Source organism: Protopterus annectens, chromosome 13.part0 (assembly GCF_019279795.1).
Source record: "Protopterus annectens isolate FY-2018-M chromosome 13.part0, PAN1.0, whole genome shotgun sequence".
In the NCBI taxonomy this organism is placed as follows: Eukaryota; Metazoa; Chordata; order Ceratodontiformes; family Protopteridae; genus Protopterus; species Protopterus annectens.
The window spans coordinates 1,169,811,843-1,169,833,526 of record NC_056747.1 but is presented as its reverse complement, the minus strand read 5'-3'; the positions used below and the strand labels follow the sequence as shown (position 1 = coordinate 1,169,833,526).

Genomic DNA, 21,684 nt, shown 5'->3' with positions numbered 1-21,684 from the left:
TCTTTGTATGATCAAGCATTATCTGTGGTCCAGTTTAACACACTTTTGGGGTCCCTTCATTCCACCAATTTAAAATACCCATCCTGCTGCCTACAGTGCAGCATTTGGTTCTCTGACTTCTTCCATATACCCTCTTCTTGATAGGGCATGGGGAGGTACAACATGAGGATATGATGGGTAGGAAGGGAATAATTAAAAGCTATGCCTCATTTTTGATCCCCTGGATATGGGTCTAAGTTCAGCCACTGAATGGAATTTCCATCAAATGGATGAACATTGAACCCTATTCAAACGTTCATTCAGCGAACTTTCATTCCATTGATGGGGAAAGTAACTATTTGTCCAGCACTTCCCCATCTGCCCTTTTCCACACTGTAGTGCCATCTTGAAGTTGGTATATATATAGTTGGGGAGGTGTGGGAGGCAAAGCCCCCCCATCTGGGTGGGTTTGAGATACTGCAGTAGGGCACATAGGGAAATGGTGGCTAAGTGGTTACTTTCCCCTGTTGATGAAATGAATGTTCACTGAATGAACATTCGATGTTCAGCCGTTCAATGGAAGTTCCATTCAATGGCTGAACACAGACCCAGTTCCATTCAATGGCTGAACACAGACCCCCTGGATACATACTCTGCAATGATGCTAGTGGAAAGGCGTGTATGCAAAAGTAATTGATGTCCGGTGGCAACAGAAGGTGAGGCAGACTACTGCTATACTCCCAACTTCCACCAGGAGGCAGCCATACGATGCAGAAGCTGCTAAATATTTCTACGAAGTAAGAAAGTGGGACTCTTGATTAATAACCAGCTGTATAAACAGAATCAGGTTTTTGGCACTATACAGGGATACCCGACCAATGTGCTGAAGTTGTGTTTGTAACACAGACTATAATGCAAGTCTTCTGATGTTAGTCCACATCCGCTCTCCAAATATGCTACAAAAAACTCTGGTCTATAATATTCAAAATGGTGCTATAGCTGTCATGACATAACGTCTCATTAAGTCATGTGTAACAATGATAACATATTCACTGTTTATGACCAATGTTTTAGAATGGAAGCACTGAAAACTTCTGCTATCACCTTGCATAAATGAACTGAGTTGGAGAATGGTAACGCACAAATGGAAATTCTATGTCAAATATGTAACAATTGCTGGCTTTTTAAACAATAAAATACGAGTGCTGTGGTTGGATCGTTGCCTGGATTATATTTTTTCTGCTGGTTCCAGTTGAATTTTGCATCAGGTTGTTGTAATCCAGGAATCATTCTATTAAAAATATGTAACAATGTTAAATTCAATTTTTCTTCTGCTGTTTTGTTTTTATCAGCTGATGAAAAGAAATATACGCATATCCAATGAAAGCAAAGGTGCCCTGTAAACACATAATAAAATAAAATAGTGGTCAAGGGCAGGTAAATTAGGGTTAACTGATACATGAACTGCACTGATGTGTCACCAAAAAAAGGACATTGGGAATTGCTGGTTAGCTCTCCAACTTGCAAAAATGGAGAGACCCAAGCAAATAACGAGAAGACAATTGGTAAGCCTCTAAAAGCAGTACAACCCAGCAATGTCATTTGTAGAAAGCATAATATGGTACAACACAACTCCTCCCCCTTACTACAGAGCATACTGCAGGAAGTAAAAAAAATGAAGGTGATTCAAAGAGGGCTAAAATAAAATGTGAAGGATCTATGCCAAAATCCCACAAGGAGTTATTTGCAGTCACACGTATGTAAGTAGTGTTGATGGGATAATGACAGTCCTTTAAAAACCTTTCCAAAGGTATGTTAAGAAGTGGGGAGGAAAGATGGATAAGCTTTTAATAATTGTTTTGTCCCCAACTCATCTGTCTGCATCTAGCTCAATTGTTTTTGACATCAAAAAAACTCTTTTTTTTTTTTTTTGTCTATCACTTAGATAATGCCACCTCCTGTATAACACGGGACATTACTTAAAGAGTCTGTCCCCAAGTCTCTACTAAGAGATGGTGACCTGCTGAGCCTTAGCATGCCCCCCAGAAGGATGATCTATCATCGGTGACTGCTCCCTTCTCATTCATCTGCCAGCACATCTGACCCTAGGCCTGCAAACTGTATCCATTTAGTTGTAACAGTATGAAGCCAGGGCTAAAATCACTGCATTGTCAGTGTACAATTGTAAAGTGAAACCAGGGCTAAAATCACTGCACTGTCAGTGTATAACTGTAGAGTGAAATCAGGGCTAAAATCACTGCACTGTCAGTGTACAACTGTAGAGTGACATCAGGGCTAAAAATTACTGCACTGTTAGAAGTGCTCACTTGTTTAAGGCTGCATTAAATACCCACAGAAGTATCAAACTACAGAACAATGCAAGGAATTCTTTGCAAGAATGACAGACTTCTGGAAATGGTTCCAAAATGTGAACACAATTATTGCTTAAGTGAACGAAATGAAGGCAAATGTGCAGGAAATTCAACAAAAGCCACGTCAACACTACATGTAAAGATAACAATCTCCATCTGTTGGAAAAACATTAAGTTGGCATGACTTTAGTTCTGCCACGTTAGGAATACAGGCCTTCTCAAGGATGATGTGATAAAATAATCAAGAAAAACAGACCAAGCCCCTCAAAACGTAGACAATGGGCAAGTACAGTAAGGAAAGAAAATATGGTCACCTAAAAAGCACCCCATAAGCAAAAGAGAAGTTATGTACTCACCATAATGTTCCATCTGAGTAGTTGGACTTCATTTGTCATCAACCTGTAGGAATCGGATCTGAGAGGGCAGCTTCACCAGCATCTGATCAGAGCTCCAAGCTCCTCCTCTTACCCACAATACCCCTCCATCTCCTTTCTTCCCTCAGATCGAGTTTGCTACACCATACACAAACCCAGTCTGATTTACCTTACTAACAATGAAGAATAGGAGAGCTGCAGAGGCCCTCTCTCCTGCCTACCAAAGTAAAAGCATAATGAGAAGGTCAGGGGGAAGGAGGGAGGGACGGGTGATGACAAATGAAGTCCAACTACTCAGATGGAACTTTATGGTGAGTACATAACTTCTTTATCTGAAGTAGTTGACTTCATTTGATCATCAACCTGTGGGACAGAGTCCCCAGCTACCAAACTCTTGGGTGGCCCTCATGGAAGGATTTTTCGGAGCACCGCGGAGCCAAAGGATGCTCTCCCCCTAGATATCATGTCCAATTTATAATGAGAAATGAAGGTGTGAGATGAGGACCAAGTAGCCACCAAACAAACATCATCCAAAGACACCCTAGACCAAAAAGCCGCTGATGTGGCCATGGACCTGGTAGAATGGGCATTTATCCTGCCTGGATGTGACATGCCTCTGTCTTTGTAAACCTAAAGGATGCAAAGGGAAATCCATCCGGTAATGGTTACCTTACAAATCGGTTTGCCCAGAAAGGGTGTAGAAAAAGACACAAACAATTGGTCAGACCTGCAAAAGGCCTTAGTCCCATGTAAGTAGAAACATGGCTGTCTATGTACATCTAACAAATGCAATTTATATTCACCCCTGTTCTGAAAATTTGGAAAGAAAACAGGTAAATTGATTGTTTGATTAATATTTGCTTCAGAGGCCACTTTAGGAAGAAAAGAAGGATTAGTATGAAGTGTCTTTATGGAAAATCATATATGGAGGTTTGACAGATAATGCCTGGAGTTCTGACACTCACCTAGCCGAGGTGATGGCCACTAGGAAGGCAGTCTTCCACGACAAAAATTTTAGATCCACAGAAGCAGCCGGTTCAACAGGTGGAGCAACCAAAGCTTGTAAAACTAAGGTAAGATCCCAAGCAGGAGAAGGATCTTTAACCGGAGGCCTTAAGAGAAAGGTACCTTTAATAAAGATTTTACAAAGTCTGAAGGAAGCTAACAAAGCCATGTTCTCACCTATTATGGAAGTTGGAATGGCAGCCAATTGAACTTTTACTGTATATGAGCTAGCGCCCTGCTGGAAAATGTGCACCAAGAACTCAAGGACTGCTGGAACAAGAGCTGTGAAAGGATCCGGATCCCTTTGACAAGCCCAGATGGAAAAACACTTCCATTTGCTATGGTATAGTTTTCTGGTGGATGATTTATGAGCTGCCAGTAGAATAGTCTTGACCGGAGTAGAGAGACCGGGAGTCCTAGCAATCAATGGAACTGGAGCAGCCAAGCTGTAAGCTTCAGACTAAGTCTGGATGAGGTACCCTCAAAGGATGTGAGATGAGATCCGGTACCGGATTCAAGATCAATGGAGGAACCAGCAGATGAGATCAAAGGAAGGGAAACCAGACTTGGCGAGGCTAGAATGGGGCAATGAGGATTACTTTGCTCCCCAACCTGCGTGCTTTCTGGAGGAATTTTGGTATGAGAGGTAGTGGAGGGTAAGCATAAAGAAGACCGGGAGGCCAAGCATGAACCAGAGCGTCCCTGGGGGATTCCCCCTGTGGGGGGATCAGAGCAAAGAACTCGCTGTACTTCACTTTGGAAGGAAATGCAAAGATATTGCAGTAAGGCCGACCCCACTTGAGGAAGATCTGCACCGCTACAGAAGGATTCAGAGACCACTCTGAAGGCATCAGGATAGTCCTGCTCAGTTTGTCCGCCAGTATGTTGGATCGACCTAGAATGTACGTTGCTACCAGAAAACGGCTGGTGGAGATCACCCATTCCCACACTCTCATGGCCTCGCAACAAAGGGGGTAAGATCTGGTTCCTCCATGCTTGTTCATGTACCAGATCACTGACATGTTGTCTGTCTGAATTGCAATGGTTCCCAGAGGAAGAAAGGCATGAAAGGCCTGCAACACTAACAAGACTGCGCTCATCTCTAGAACACTGATATGCAACTTGGTCTCATTCAGGGATCACTTGCCTTGGACTGTCCTGCCCGAACAATGCCCCCCCCCCCCCCAGCTGGGAGGCATCTGTGGTCACCGTGGCTTGGAGAGGGGCTGCAATAAATGTTCATCCCTGGACTACTTCAGAGGAGTGTATCCACCAGAGGAGGGACTTCCTGCAAGCGTTGCTTATATGAATAGGATGTGTCAATGGCAGGTCTAATAATGACCATTAGACCGTTAGTGTCCACTGTAGTACCCGCAAATGCAGACAAGCACAGGGAAGAAGAGTAATGGTGGCTGCCATGGAACCTATGGCTCGTAATACTGCCTCGGCTAAAGGAAGCTGAGACTGAAAGATCAGGGACACATGGAGTCGCAAGTTTTGAACTCTCTCCAGAGTTAGAAAAACCTTTCTGGGTTTAGAAAAGACTTGGATATGTTGATAGTAATTCCCAGAAAGTCCGACAGTTTCAGGAAATAGTCGCTGGCCTGACAAAGTAGATGCTTGGTGGGAGCAGCAAGGAGCTAATCGTCCAGGTACGGATAGTCCTGTATCCCCTGAAGCCTCAGGTGAGACACTACTACTGCCATGACCTTGGTGAACACCCTGGGGGCTGTGGGGAGACCAAAGGGTAGAGCTCGAAACTGATAATGATTGGTCCCTAGCCAAAAGCAGTGCATCTTTACTTGGTAGTACGCATCCTGGAGATCTACTGAGCACATCCAGTCGTTCTCCTGCAGTTGAGGCAGGATGGATTGTAAAGTGACCATCCGGAACTTTTCTTTGGCAACAAAAGGTTTAGTGTGGAAAGATCCAGAATAGGCCTTAGGTTCCCCCATCTTTTTTGGCATCAAAAAGAACCTGGAATAGATGCCCGATTTGGACTGATCTCAGGGGACTGGCTGGATGACTCGTTTTCTTAGCAACTTTTCTATTTCGAGCACTGCTGCCTCCCTTTGCGCGGGTGGTACGTCCGAGAGGTGTTTTGGGGGAATGGGAGGAACCACAAAGGGGATGGTACAACCTCTGGATATGATTTGACACACCCAACGGTCTGTTGACACTCCCATGCCGTCAGGTGCAGCGAATAACGACCCCAACTTCCTCCAGAGCAGAGCAGTCGGGCAACCCCTCAGGGCTGCTGCGCAGGCCTGTTCAAGAATGGTTCTTGAGACATGAAATTTCTTGGACCCCTCCTCCCTCTCGCCCGGCATCTGTCTGGTCCCCTTCTGCCTCTGTGGAAGAGGAGTCCTAAGTGTCCCAGGAATACTGAGACTTCCCGAACCACATCTTCTTTTGCCCCCATTGACTCCTGGAAAAGGATCTTTGAGGGTTAGAGAAGCGGATCACGAAGGCAGACAGTGTCTTTCCATCCTTTTCACTCTGGACCAATGTCTCACGAACCGTCTTCCCAAACAAGGAAGAACCATCAAAAGGGGCATTCGCAGAAGACACCTTAAAGGGTTCTGTGAACTGACATAGCCTGAGCCAGGTGTGTCACCTCATGGTTACTACGGACCCGGCCGCCCTTCCCACTCCTTCGGTGACATGCAAAAGGAGGCACACAGACATATTAGAAACTGCTGAGTGGCCATTCACATCGAGACTATGCGGTTATCCTCCAGTGACCTGGACACCGGGGGTAACTCAGCTCCTTGACCAGGTCCGCTGCAGTCGGGTGACGTGTGCCAAATAATTCAGGGCCCTTATGGAAAAGGTGGCTAAAGCATACGTCCGCTTTCCTAGACGATCCATCGTCCTGGACTTTCAGTTGGGGGGGGGTGGACTGTAGAACTTTCCTGAGCTAGTTCTTTCTTGGTGGCGGCCATTACCACTATAGCGTCTACAGGGGACCCCTTGTTCCAACTAGGTCTGTCGGCAGGAGGGCTCAGAATCTTGTCAGCACGCTTTGGGATTGGCTCCATGGTGTTCGGTTCCTTCCATGCCTGGGTGGTAATAATGTATTTATTTTACATTTGTTGACCGGGATTAGTCCCTCTGGGTGTGAGCCCATTTTCAGCAGAGGCCCAGGGAGAAAAGCTCTAATAAAACAAGAACAACATTGACAGGTACAGTGTCGGTTTTGCATAGAATTTAACAGACATATCTAGAGACAATAAAGAAAGTACAATATACGAAGGAGAAAGTTAATAGAATATAGTAAAGTCATATATATATATATATATATATATATATATATATATATATATATATATATATATATGTGTGTGTGTGTGTGTGTGTGTGTGTGTGTATATATATATATATATATATATATATATATATATATATATATATATATATATATATTTTTTAAGGGCAGGGGTCCATCTTTAGTAGATCCTGTACATATGTATACCCTTACAAAAAAAGAAATTATCAAATTATACTCTTACTGTAGGTAGCTAATAGGTGGTGTTAACCAGTGGGAGTGGGGTATACATGGAGACTATAAAATTTAGGAGATGAAATTTGATGTGGGCTTATGTGGTATTAGCCTGGTTTGGTGCAGGAGCAGAGCCAGTTGTTCGTGAGGTGATCTTTGAGCAGAGTTTTGAACTGGTGTAGGTTGGTAGCATTTAGGTTGTGTTGAAGGATTGAGTTCCAAAGTTTAGAAATGTGGTGGGAGTAGAGGGCGTCCCCAGCTTTGCTGTTGCTTTTGGATACTTGCAGGAGTGTTTTGTGCGAGGATCGGAGTTGCCGAGTGTTGGTATATGGTTGAAGTAATTGTTGTAGGGCTGGCGTTCTGCTTGGCTGGTATATTAGTTGGCAAGTAAAGGCAAGTTGGGTATAGGTTAGTTATTGTGGGAATTCAAGGGATCCACGGGAGGGGGGGGACACCCAGGAGGCAGACGGGCCTGTGCCGAAGGCCTCCAAAAATACTGACTCATCTGAGGAAGGTTTAGGGGCTGACCAATCCCCCCCCCACTGCTGCAGGAGTTCCATGATGTCTCCAAAAGAGACATCATCAGGAGTTGATCTGAGGGAACCTTCCTCTTCCTCCAAATCGGTATCCTCAGTGAGGGACTCTGGGAAGGAGTCCAGGTGCCTCCTTTTGCACATTCATTTGCGAGGCACCTCTTCAGTGGGGCTCTCCGGAGAAGATTCTCAAACTGTCTGTGGTTCCACGAGGGGAACAGTCTGGGGCACATCAAGCACAGGCTGTCCCTGCATGAGCAAAATGGCTGAAGACGCACCTAGAGGTAAGGGAGTCGGGGTGGTATCAGAGGGGATGGTCAGGGGCCTTGATCCACTGGAGAGAGCCCTCTCCACAACGTCGAAAGCCGAGGGAGAGCAAGACTCCAGAGAAGCTAATAAGAAGCTGCTGTCCCCGGATCCGACGGGGGGATTGGAGCCGAGCCCGCCGGAACCAAGATACCGAGGAGAGGACCTTGATCCGACAATGTCGGTGCCACAGAAGAAAATCCCACCCCCTTGGATCTGACACCCAGGCTTCAGCTCAGAGAGCTGCTCTGGTCTGAACTAGTCGGGTCTGAAGCACGCAAGGTAATGGCCGGTGAGGCGTGGACTCCCCTGACTCCGGGACCTCTCGGATCCAAAAACTCCGATACCAGGGGTCAGACCGGAGAAGGAGATATCGGGGCAAAATGGGAAGCGAGCTCCCCCCTCCAGAGGGAGAGGGGACTGGCAAGACCCCCATCTGAATCTGGGTGCGAATAAACCTTCACATCATTTTGTCCGTGTCTGCCTCACTCAACTTTCTGGTGGATCCCGACGAGACCACTGACGCCGACTGGGAGGGTCGATGTGCCGAGGCCCTAGAATAAGGTCTAGGCTCCTCTGGCTCCTGCGAGAATCTGGGCGATTGGAGCAGAGGAGTGATTGGCCTGGAAACCATCTGCTGCTTCTGAGGACCCACCGGCTCCGACCGGTCTGGGGATCTTCTTCCTTCCTTTGTCGCTTTCTTTTTGTCTTTCTTTCTCTCTCTCTTTTCTGTGCTCCATGTCCGCAGGCCTAGGAGCAGGAGGTTGAGTCCCAGCCTGCAAGGGAGGGAAAGAGAAAGTAGTCATGGAAGATGAAGCAGTCACAGCCGTGACTTTAACCGATGTGGAGACAGCCACCTCCATAGCAGGAAGAAGCCCCTTGAGGATTAATTTTGCCCTACAATCCTTCAGGGCCCTGGGGTTAAACCCCGCACAAATAGAGCAGTCTGTGGAAAGATGGGAGTCCCCCAAACAAACCACACACAGAGTGTGGCCATCAGCCGGGGACAACTTATGGCCACACTCTGTGCACTTCCTAAACACCAGCTTCTGGTGATGAGCCATTAAACCAAGAAAAAAAGGTACCAGGCACAAGGCCCAAACCTGCCCAACCACACACACACTCCTGCCCAAGCTGACTAACAAGGAGGGGGACGGGAGCTTGGGGAGGCCTACACTAACTAAACTACACTGAACTTTTTTTTTTTTTTTTTTTAAATAAGCAAGACGCAAAAGCAAAAGGGGAGGTAAAACAAGGGAAAGGTAACCTACCTGTCACTATCACAAAGCACAAACATCCAAAACTAACACTAAACTACTTACCACGCCTGGAGCTCTGAGACCTCGATGCTAGGCAAAGCCGTGGCAAACAAGATCTGGGGGAAGGAAGGAGATGGAGAGGTATTATAGGTAAGGGGAGGAGCTTGGAGCTCAGATCAGATGCTGGTGAAGCTGCCGTCTCTGATCCGATCCGATTCCCACAGGTTATTGAGCAAATGAAGTCAACTACTTCAGAATGAAGTTTATCTAGTTATAAAACCATCACAGTTTCACAACTTTCAGCTGAAAATCCAACTGTTGTACCATTCTGTGTTGCTGTCTGACTACCATGTCTCACTAAACAGAAAGCAGGTAGTGTGAGAAGACAGAATATCATTTATGTGGAATAATTACTTGTTTGTTACTATAGAACTAGACTGATGCTTGAATCCTTTTCTGTCTTGACCTGGACTTCTAGGACAAAGATCATAATAACAACCAAGCAAGTATTTTTTTTTTCTTTTTGGGATAGAGGGGGGTGGAATCTAAGTATCCAGAGGAAACCCACAAAGATAAAAAGGTCAAGGGGAATATGCAGACTCCAAACACAGAGGCCAAACCCTGCAGCAGTGAAGCAAAGACCTTGCCCCCGAATTACCATGCTCCCAAATTAGAATAGCACTGAACTGACACAGCTTCCTATGAGGTGCAGGAGTATGACAGAAGAGACACTGAACGGATACTCCAAAGTACTGCTGGGTGTGGAAGGGCTGATTAGTTAGGTCATCACAACTTGCATTTCATATTAATAATCCAAAAAGCAGCAAAGTCATAAAGGGAACAAATATGGGTACTTTGTAACATTTTAAAAGTATGGGGCAGACGCCCTGAATTACACACGCATACACAAAAAAAGGGATTCTGACAGGACCAGTACTAAGACTGCATTTTTGTCCATGTTTACACAGAACAACCTACCCTCAAACTAATATATCTGCATGAATGTTAATAATTAGATAACCATTTCACAGAGCAGCACTAAAACACAGGACAGTACATGATTGCCTCTGTGCCACAAAGGTATAAAACTCTGATCACATTCCAGATCACCAGAAACTGAGCACAGGTTTGGAAACTGAAGACATCTGTGGGAAGACTGGAACTGAGTGGCTATTGCAGGCTACTCAGTTCTGGGGGAAAGGTGGTCCCAGTTTGTTAACTCCCACCAGCAAGATTAGGCCTGCAGACAATGAAAGACAGGAATGAGTGGACTCCAGACTGATATGAGGGAACTTACTGTCAGCTGACACGGAGGAAAGAAAAAAAAAAAAAAGACTTAGAAAAAAAGCGGGTAAAACGGTGTGGTAAGCTGAAAGACCAACATTAAATAAGGACAATCATAAATCAAGGTTGCTAAAGGGGAACGGTATGATGGAATAATTATGGTCTGGCAGTTAGAACATAGGATTAAAGCTGTGAGCTGTTAACAAATTGCTTCCTGTGGTCCAGGGTTTGACTCCCAAAGCCTCCATTTGCCTACCATGTGACCCTGAGCAAGTCACTTAATCAGAGAGTGCTCTGGGGCAATTGGGAAACTGGGCTAACCTCTTCAATAGTCTCCTGGACCACATACCTAGTAGCTACTTACAAATCTATGAAGTCTGCTGTTTCTGGGGTAGTTAGCATGAAATATTTAACCATTGGAGATTGTCAAAATGGGAGGAATAACTGAGCGATCAAACAGAGATTTCACCAACTGTATGTCACAGCTGAATCCTACTGGCCTCTGCCCTTTTACTAGCTCTTTTGCTTGAATCTCAGCATGTCCACCCGACCCAGTTTGGAAACACAAAGGGCCCATTTAAAAAGAATAAGACAGAGGCTATGCCCAAGGCTCTCACAGTAATGTTGACTGAAGAGCTGGCAGCAAGCAGCTGTAAGACATGAGCAGATAAATGGAACTCACTATACAATGTTTTCCACAAACTGCCAAGTACAACATTCATTCAGTGCCTATAAACAGTCAAAAAAAACTTCAGTCTCCACAGAGGAGCTGTTCATTGCCCTACAAGTCAGTGGAAACAATCTGTCACTCAATCAAACGACATCTTACATAAATAAAATAAGCCTACAGAAAACGCTACTTTGATTGCTGCCGCTCAAAGTAAACCTACCAGAAATGGCATACTTACTCCAGAAAGGTATTCCTTATACGCTAATTTCTCCTGCGGAGACAGACTCTAAGAAAAAAGAAATAAAAAGTATAAGTGTACAAAATAATGAACTATGTACAGATTTTGATAAGTGAGCACATACACTTCCTGTTTTATAAGGTCGGTGTGGAGCGAATGCTTAATATACTGTAATCTTCTTCAGCTGTGTACATTTATTTATTTATTTATTTATTTATCCTTTGTTGACCAGGTTAGTCACAGCAGGTTAATGGTGTCTTAAGGGGAGGACTGAAGTGGTATTTATACTACTACAGAAAATTTGGCCAGGCCATCTGTTTTCGATAGGTGCAATGGAATCTTTTACATCCAACTTGAACTACCACCAACTCAAGCACTTGGGACCTCAGTTTAATGAATCACCTGAATGATGACACTCAGGAGTGCAACATTCCCCCTATACTGCACTGCAGTGTTAACAATCCATTTAGTTGATACGGGAATAGAACCAACAACCTTCTGCACCAAAAGCAAGTGTGCTACCTGTTGTACCACTGACACTGAATCACACCTCTCAACTACAAATTTTCACAGAATGTCAAGATTTTTGCCTCATATTTTTGGCCCATTTATCATAAAATTGTGGATCTCTGGCAATTTACTGGCAAATTAAAGACTGAAGACTGAAAATGACCGACATTTGAGTTTCAGAGCTCATACCCTTCAGAAATTTCATGCTAAAGCAAAACCTGTTATTCTACAAACTTTCTAAGTTTGTAAGAGCAATATTTAAAAAAGTACAGTTGTGTACACTTACCATAAATGTAGATGTTAGAGTGTATTCACTGTTGCAGTCATCACATTTGGGTTATCTGCTTGCAGTAGCCCTCAGTCGGCCTGATTATCAAAGTCTTGGGTCCTGCGTCGGTTGCGGTCTCATCTTCCGTGACGTCAGGTAGTCAGGGGTATAAAGCATGCAGCCGATGCCATTACGTCAGTTTTTCTTGCCTCAGATGTCAGGTGTCCCCCTAATGGGAAGCAATTAAATATATACATACAAGGTTACACCACCAACAAAAGAGCAAATGCACCAAAAAGCTTTTAAGCACAGTAAACGAGATTAGAGGTACAGCCAAAATAAGTCAGGGGGCTGGAGGGAGGGTAACCAGGACTGCAACAGTGAATCCACTTGAACATCTACATTTATGGTAAGTGTACACAACTGTGCTATGTTCTTAGTGTTTCACTGTTGCAGTCATCACATTTGGGTAGATTCCCAAAGCTAAGGATGGGAGGAGGAATTTAGATAGTATTAGGGCCAGCTACAAGGCCCTGCAAGACTGCAGTGGCAAAGCCAGCTCTGGATTTAGAGAAAATGGTAATGCTTGGTGAAAGTATGTACAGAACTCCAGGTAGCAGCTTCTAGGATGTCCCTGGTAGGTACACCTCTGAGAAAGGCTGTAGAAGTAGATGCAGCCCTGGTTGAATGGGGTCTGATCCCCTGTGGGATAGGTTTTCCATGGTGTTTATAGCAGAAATGAATGCAATGGCCTATCTGTTTAGAAATGGTTTGCTTTGAAATAGCCTTCCCCCTCTACCCCTGCAGCAAATGCCACCAGCAGTTGTTCAGATTTCCTTTGAGGTTTAGTCCTGTCCAAGTAGAATCTAAGTTGTCTGTGCACATCTAAAGAGTGGAGTATCCATTCCCCTTTGTTCTGTGGATTAGAAAAAAAGGCTGGCAAATGAATGGACCAGTTAAGAGCCACACTGGATACCACTTTGGGCATGAAGGAGGGATTGGTCCTGAGGGACACCCTGTCTGCATGAAAGATGATGAAAGGCTCCACTGCCATAAGGGCCTATAGTTCAGATACCCTTCTTGCTGAAATAATCGCTAAAAGGAAGTCTGTTTTCCAAGAAAGAAATTTTAACTCTGCACTTGCAGCTAGCTCAAAAGGAGGAAGAGTGAGTTTTTCCAATACAAAGTTAAGGTCCCAGGCTGGAGTTGGGGCTCTCCTGGGTGGTCTTAAGTTTTTGGCCCCTCTGAGGAAAGTACAGTTTTGTACCTACCATAAATGTAGATGTCCGATAGGTATGCATCTGCAGTCCTTACATATGGGTTGTCCTGCCTCAGGCAGCCATTCGGTCGGCCGGATTCCAAAGTCTGGGTCCGCCGCTGATGTCACCCTCTCCCGGCGCCAGAGCGCCTGGGGTATAAAAGCGTCAGCCGACGCCATCTTCCTCAGTTTTTCTTGCCCCAGATGCCAGGTGCCCTCTAAGGAAGGCTAAATTTGGAGACATGCAAAAAATTCCAAACATGCACAGTAATATAAAACAAATACACCATAATAGATAACTCCAGCTAGCTATAAGAGGGATAAGTACCCAGGAAATACCACAGAGGGGAAGGAGGGAGGGTAAACCTGACTGCAGATGCATACCTATCGGACATCTACATTTATGGTAGGTACAAAACTGTACTATGTCCTTCAAGGATGCATCTGCAGTCCTTACATATGGGTAGAATACCATAGCCAAGCTAGGGGTGGTAGGATCTAAGAAAGGGATGGTGTAGCTAAAATGCCCTGCAGGACTGCCGTAGCAAAGCCTGCTCCGGATCTGGAATATAAGGGTAAGTTGTAATGCTTGGAAAATGTATGCACGGAGCTCCATGTAGCAGCTTCTAAAATGTCCTTGGTAGCCACCCTCTTAAGAAGGCTGTGGAGGTGGCTGTGGCTCTGGTGGAATGAGGTCTAATGTTAGCTGGCACAGTTTTGCCATGAAAAGAGTAACAGAATCGAATGCAATTCCCTATCCATTTTGAAATTGTCTGTTTGGAAATTGCTTTGCCTTGTACACCAGCAGCATATGCTACAAATAGCTGGTCAGTTTTTCTGTAAGTCTTAGTTCTGTCCAAGTAGTAGCGCAACTGTCTGTGAATGTCCAGGGTATGCAGAAGTTTCTCCCCTTTGTTTTGTGGATTTGGAAAGAAGGTAGGCAGGTGAATAGCTTGGTTCAGTGAGATCTTGGATACCACTTTTGGCATGAATGAAGGATTGGTTCTCAGGTGAGACTCTGTCCTGATGAAAAATAAGAAATGGTTGTACTGCCATGAGGGCCTGCAACTCAGATACTCTTCTTGCTGAGGTTATGGCCAGAAGGAAGGCAGTCTTCCAAGACAGGAACTGTAGTTCTGAAGATGCTGCTGGTTCAAAGGGAGGTAGAGTTAATTTTTCCAACATGAAGTTAAGGTCCCATGTAGGCACTGGTGGTTTTCTTGGAGGATTGATGTTTTTAATTCCCCTTAGAAACTGCCTTAGGAGAGGATGAGAGAAGACAGGTGGATCAGTATTGTATTCTGCTGAGATTGCTGAAGCATGAATTTTTATGGAAGAGTAAGAAAGGCCATTGTGGAGCATTTCTGCCAAGTATTCCAGGATATGTGCCAAGTTCATCACTGTCACATCTAGGCCCTTTGTGGTGTTCCAAGTGCGAAATCTTTTCCATTTTGCTGAATATGCCTTTCTTGTGGAAGGCCGGCGAGCTTCCATGATGATGTCCTTCACTGTCTTGGATAGCTTATCCTGGTGAGGAGTCAAGGTATTCTCCAGGCTGTCAGCTGCAAGGTTTTCAGGCTGGAGTGCAGAGTTTTGTAATTGTGTTGTGTCAGAAGAAGTGGCCATAGTGGTAGAGGCCACGGTTTCGTGCCTGACATGCTCCTTAACAGTGGGTACCAGTGCTGTCTGGGCCAGTCCGGAGCTATCAGAATCACTTTGGGCTGCTCCGTCCTGATCTTCAGTAAGACCTTGGTCGTTAATGGAAGAGGTGGGAAAGCATACACTGTTAGAGTATTCCAGCTGAAAGAGAGGGCGTCCACTTTCCATGCTTGTGGGTAGTATGTCCTTGAACAGAATTTCTTCAGCTGATGGTTGTGGTGGGAGGCAAAAAGATCTATGTCCGCCTCCCCATGATTGTGTTATCGGAAGGAAAATGTCTGGGTGCAGCATCCATTCGTGTGGATCCATGATATTTCTGCTCAGGCTGTCCGCCAGTATATTGTCTTTTCCTGGCACAAACTGGGATTGCAGCTCTATATTGATTTTTAGGGAAAGTTCCCAAAGATTCATTGCCAGCCTGCAAAGAGGGTAGGAATGTGTACCTCCTTGCTTGTTTATGTACCACATAACTGTGGTATTGTCTGTCCTTATTAGCAGGTGTCCTTGATGCAGAAAATGTTTGAAGGCCTCGATTGCATGTATCGCCGCCAGCATTTCCTTTTGGTTTATGTGCATGCGCAATTCTTTCTGAGACCATAGTCCTTGGATGCATCTGCCCTCCATGTGTGCTCCCCAACCATGGTCTGAAGCGTCCGTTGTAATGGTTTGGCTGATTATTGGTTTGCTGAAGGGCAGACCCCTGTTTGACTGGCTTGCTTGAGCCCACCACAGAAATTCCTTTTGAAGGCATGGAATGAGAGGTATCAAAGCTTCTAGGCTGTGACTGTGCTGACACCATAAACTCCTTAGGTACCATTGTAGTTTCCTCATACATAGCCTTGCTTGTGGAATCAGAAGAATGCAAGATGCCATGTAACCCAGGGCCTGCAGGATTTTCCTTGCAGTCAGCTGAGTTTATTTTGTCAGATTTTTGAAATAATCCGGTAGTTCTCTTTGTTTTTCTTCCGTGAGAAAAGCCATTTGGGTGGTTGTATCTAGTTTCACACCCAGAAAAATTATCCTTTGGGATGGAACTAGTCTTGATTTGTGAATGTTGACTGTATATCCCAAAGCCTGAAGTAGGCGGATGGCATAATTCAAGTGTTTTACCAAAGTTTGTTGGCTGTCCGCTTGTATAAGGCAGTCGTCCAGGTATGGGTATATTTGAATCCCCTGAAGTCTGCAGTGTGCAATTACTGATGCCAGACATTTCGTGAATACTCTGGGCGCAGTAGATAAGCCAAAGGGCAATGCTGAGAATTGATAATGCTCTGAACCTGCAAGAAATCTGAGGTGTCTTCTGCAACTTTGTCTGATAGGGACATGCAGGTATGCCTCCTTGAGGTCTAGAGTTACCAGCCAAGACCCCTTGCCCAGCATGGGAAGGAGTTGCTGTAGGGTCAGCATTTTGAATTTTGGCACAATTAGATAAGTATTCAGTGCGGACAAGTCGAGAATAGGCCTCCATTGTTTTTCTTTTCTTGGGACAAGGAATAGTCTGGAATAAAATCCTTGGCCTTGTCCTGTGAGAGGAACCTTTTCTATAGCTTTCATTTGCAATAGGTTGGAAATTTGTTTTAAAGCCTCTGCCCTTTGATTCGGTGGCAGGTTTGGCATGCCTTTTCTTTTTGGTAATGTATGAAAATGGAACCTGTATCCTTTGTCTATTATTTGCAGTGTCCATTTGTCCCTTGTAATACTGTGCCAATATTTTGAGAATAAAGATAGCTTTCGCCCAAAGGTGCTTCCAATTGAGCCCTGGTTGGCGGGTCAAGGTAAAGTCATTGAGTCTGTCCTTGTGCAGCAGTTGTAGGTCCTGCACTACCTCTCTGGTTAGGAGGCTGCCATTGACATCCTCTGTAGGAGCCTCTAGCTTGCCCTCTACCTCTGGCACGCCTGTTCTTGCCTCTTTGAAATCTCTGTGTCCGGAAAGGACCAATTCTTAGAGGGCCAATTTCTGCTGAATCTTGGTGGTTGGACCTGGAGAAAATCTTTGACTGTTTGTACAGATTTAGCCTTTTCCTCAAATTTCTTTAAGACCTCCTGAGCAGTGAAGCCAAATAACTTTTGCTTTTCCAGTGGCGCATCCAGTAGCTTTGCTTTAACATGATCTGGCAGAGTTTGTTCCTTCAGCCAAGCATGCCTACGTATGACTGCACCTGTCATTGCTGACCTACATGAAGCTTCCAATGCATCATAACCACACTGCAAGAAATGGTTGCTAACCTGTTGGGAGTTATGTACCAGAACCTGAAGTGACTTGCGATCTAGGGGTTCAGGTGAAGACAGTTTTTTATGCAATTCATCTAACAAATACTCTTGGTACTGTATCATATGGAATTGTCAATTTAATGCCCTCATGGAAAGAGTGGAAGTAGTATATACTTTTTTACCCCATCTCTCCAAAGCCCTGGACTCCCTTTCAGAGGGGAGAGGATTTTTAGTAGTGGCAGATGCAACCCCTTTAGGGCCCTGAGAAATAGTTTCAGGGTCAGCAGAGTGGGCCTTGTAAAGGAAATGATGAGAGTCCGGGACCCTGTAGTACCTATCAGGTTTGACAGGAGCCAGAGGAAGGGAGTCAGGGGTGGTGCTAGACTCAGAGTACACATCATCAATGACATTCAAAACAGGAGGAATAGCCAAAGGTCTATGCTGAGGTAAATGCAAAAAAGTCCTTAATCTCTTCCTGGAATCAGAGAATTCCTGGCCCTGCCATTTGAAATGCTCTCTCATGGAGTGAAGGGTCTCCCCAAAGGACAGCTCTTCAGGAGGGGAGGCAGAGGGAATAGATTCCTCTGCATCAGAATCCTCGTGGGCCGTAAAGGCCTCCTCCTGGTAGTCTGAAAGAGCAGAGCCATCTGAGGCCTCGTCAGAGGACTGGGGATCAGTGGGCTCAACCCTGGGCCTTTTGTCTAGAGGAGGTTGAGAGCCCCTGTCCGGATATGGCTGAGAGCCCCTAATTAAGGAAATAAGGTCCTCAGCTAAACTTAAAATCTGTGAACCTGTAGTGGATCCCTGAGGAATAGCCTTGGGAGGCAGAGATTTTGGCTGTTTAGCAGCTTTAGCCCTTGTGAATGCCTTTATGGACATGGATGCAGGAGGCCTGGCTGCTCCACGTGCTGGCATAGTCTTGTCTAGGGAAATGGTGTCAGATATTTCCGGAACACCGGTTTCTGAGGGAAATTCTATAACCGACTCAGAAGAGGCCTCCGGGGCCGAGGTTGTCGGTTGTGCGGTTTCAACGGTCGGAAGTACCAAGGACTCTGTTTCAGCCGACACAGAGACACTCGCGGTAGGCCTAGGCGTGGTTTCAGCCAAAACCACGGTCCGCGTGTGTCGGTCCTTGTCCTTCCGTTTTTTGGTTAAATGAGAAGTAGGAGTCTCCGACGGCATACTGTAACAGTAACTAGCCCCAAAAAATTCCTCTGCAAACTCTGCCCGATGCCTAAGAGTGCGTCGGTTGAAGGAGGCACAGGCTGTACAGGCCGAGACGTCGTGGTCTGGGCCTAGGCAGGGGAGGCAGTAAGAATGGAAATCCTTATGAGGTATTTGTTTCCCACAAGTTAAGCAATTATTAACTTTAAGCGTTTGATCTGACATCGGCTGAGGCAAGAAAGAGTCCCCAACGGGGTACTTAGCTTTTGAAGTCTTCGGTAGCTGAAGTTACAGGAGCTGGCCGACCGGCACTTGCAAACTGCTTCTGCTTCGGGCACCACGCGGCAAGAAAGACTGGGGAAGATGGCGTCGGCTGACGCTTTTATACCCCAGGCGCTCTGACGTCGGGGAGAGGGCGACATCAGCTGACGCCGAACCCAGACTTTGGAATCCGGCCGACCGAAGGGCTGCCTGAGGCAGGACAACCCATATGTAAGGACTGCAGATGCATCCTTGAAGGACATCTGCTTGTGCAGTGGATGAGAGAAGAGGGGTGATTTTGTGTTGTAATGAGCTGAAATGGCTGAGGCGTGAATTTTGATGGAGGAAAAAGAAAGGCCCTTGTGAATCATCTCAGTTAAGTATTGAAGAATCCGAGGCAAATTGGGCGCTGCTGTGCCCATCCCTTGAGTTTGGTTCCAGGCACAGAATCTTTTCCATTTTTCCGCATAAGATTTTCTAGTACTAGGCCTCCTTGCCTCCAAAATGACATCCAACAATTGTTTACTGAGGGATGGTAATGGGGAGATTAGGTAATTAGCCAGGCTGCCAGGGTAAGGGTTTGAAGCTGAGGGTGCAGAATCTGGCTCTCCTGCTCTGACAGCAGGGTAGGAGTCTGAAGCAGGTGCCATGGAGCCAGCAGTGACAAACTGCGCAAGAGGGGGTGTACCAGTGTTGGCATGGCCAGTCTGGTGCAATCAGTATCGTCCTTGATTTGTCCTGTTTGATCTTTAGTAGTACTTTGGAGAGGAGAGGCAGAGGAGGAAAGGCATAAACTGATAGATTTTTCCAGCTGAAGGACAGAGCATCCACTTTCCAAGCTTGTTTGTGGGGAGTCCTTGTGCAGAATTTGTCCAATTGGTAGTTCTGGGGGGAGGCAAACAGGTCTATATCTGGGCTCCCCCATTTGTTTATCAACATGTTGAAAATCTTTGGTTCCAGTTTCCACTCGTGTGGGTCCATGAGATTTCTGCTGAGTTCATCTGCCAGTGCATTTAGTTTTCCTGGCAGGAACTGAGCCTGTAGATGCACTTTGTAGCTCAAGGCTGTGTTCCACAGAGCCATGGCTAGTCTGCAGAGGGGGTAAGAATGGGTACCCCCCCTGCTTGTTTATGTACCACATAACAGTGGTGTTGTCCATCCTTATCATTAATTGTCCTGGGAGAATGTGGACCTTGAAGGCTGTCAGAGCATTCTGTACAGATAACATTTCTTTTTGGTTGATATGCAGGTGCATTTGACTTTGGTTCCATTTGCCCTGAATGCACTTCCCTGCCAGGTGAGCCCCTCCCCATGCATAGTCTGATGTGTCTGTTAGGGTTTGGGCGGCAGGGGGTAGAGCGAATGGTAGTCCCTTGTTTTAATGGCAGACCTCTAACTGTAGGCAAGGTATGAGTGGGATCATTGCTTCTAGATCCTGAGACTGTTGACACCATATGCTTTTTAGATACCATTGTAGTTTCCTCATATGCAGTCTTGCATATGGAATTAGTAGAATGCAGGAGGCCATGAACCCCAAGGCTTGCAGAATTTGCCTTGCAGATAGCAGGGTTTTTGTGGCCATTAGTTTGAAGTAAGTTGTCAAATTAATTTGTTTCTCTGGCGTGAGGAAAGCCATCTGGGAAGTTGTGTTTAAGCTTGCTCCCAGGAATATAATTTGCCGACAGGGTACCAGGTGTGATTTATTTTCGTTTATGGTGTACCCCAGACAAGTTAGCACCTTTTGTACAAATGCCAGATGATTCAAAATTATGTCCTGGCTTTCTGCCTGAATTAGACAATCGTCCAGGTATGGGTATATTTGAATATTTCTTTGCCTGCAAAATGCAATAACTAGAGCTAGGCACTTTGTGAATACCCTGGGCGCAGTAAATAAGCCAAGGGGCAGTGCAGAAAACTAATAGTGGATGTAGCCTGCTTTGAAGCGTAGGTATCTTCTGCAAGATTCCCTAATTGAGATGTGCAGGTAGGCTTCCTTTAAATCCAGTGTAGTCAACCAGGCATCTTTGCCTAGCATAGGAAGTAACTGGTGAAGAGTTAGCATCTTGAATTTTGGAATCACCAAAAAGGTGCTTAATATGGAAAGGTCCAGGATAGGAAGCCATGAGTTGTCTTTTCTGGGTACCAGGAAAAGTCTTGAGTAGAGGCCTTTTCCCTTTTCCTCTTCTGGTTCAGTTTGAATAGCCGTTATGCTTATGAGAGAGAGTACTTGCTTTTGAGCCTCTGCCCACTGATTTGGGGGTAGATCTGGCCAACCGTTTGGGGTTGGTAAGGTGTGAAAGTGGAATCTGTATCCTTGGGAAACTATATTTAAAACCCATTTGTCCTGGGTAATGAGTTCCCAGTTTTTTGCCTGCAGAGCAATATTTCCCCCCAAAGGAGCAGTCAGTTGAGAAGTGCTTGGAAGTTTTAAAGTCAAGTCATTGAGACAGTTTACCATAGGGGAGTCTTACTACTCCCTGATTTGGAAGTGGGAGCCCCCCAGTGCTTAGTCCTGTGCGTACCCTGGGACTGAAGCCTGGGTGTTCTGCTGGTTCTGGGTTTGGACTGAGAAGGCCTGGAAGAGGCAGGAAAAGACCAATTCTCAGAGGGCTAATGCCTACTAAATTTTGGAGGTTGTACTTATAGGAAATCATTAACAGTTTGCATAGATTTTGCTTTTTCCTCCATCTTTTTAAGAACTTCTTCTGCTTTGTTGTCAAACAGGCAGTCCTGATTTAAAGGAGCATCCAGCAATTTAGCTTTAACATGATCTGGCAAAGATTGCTCCTTAAGCCAAGCATGCCTTCTAAGTACAGACGCAGTGACAGCAG

The 21,684-nt window shown here is 45.4% G+C and overlaps 1 protein-coding gene across 2 annotated transcripts in view; it reads right to left on the bottom strand.

The window, feature by feature from the left end:
* UBTF (upstream binding transcription factor) overlaps window positions 1-21,684 on the bottom strand; it is a gene marked incomplete at its 5' end in the record, with an annotated part of 198,277 nt that overhangs the window by 48,909 nt on the left and 127,684 nt on the right. For both annotated transcript variants that reach the window (XM_044055172.1, XM_044055173.1), the window contains 1 exon segment: window positions 11,523-11,570. In XM_044055172.1, the coding sequence (XP_043911107.1) occupies window positions 11,523-11,570 (48 nt within the window).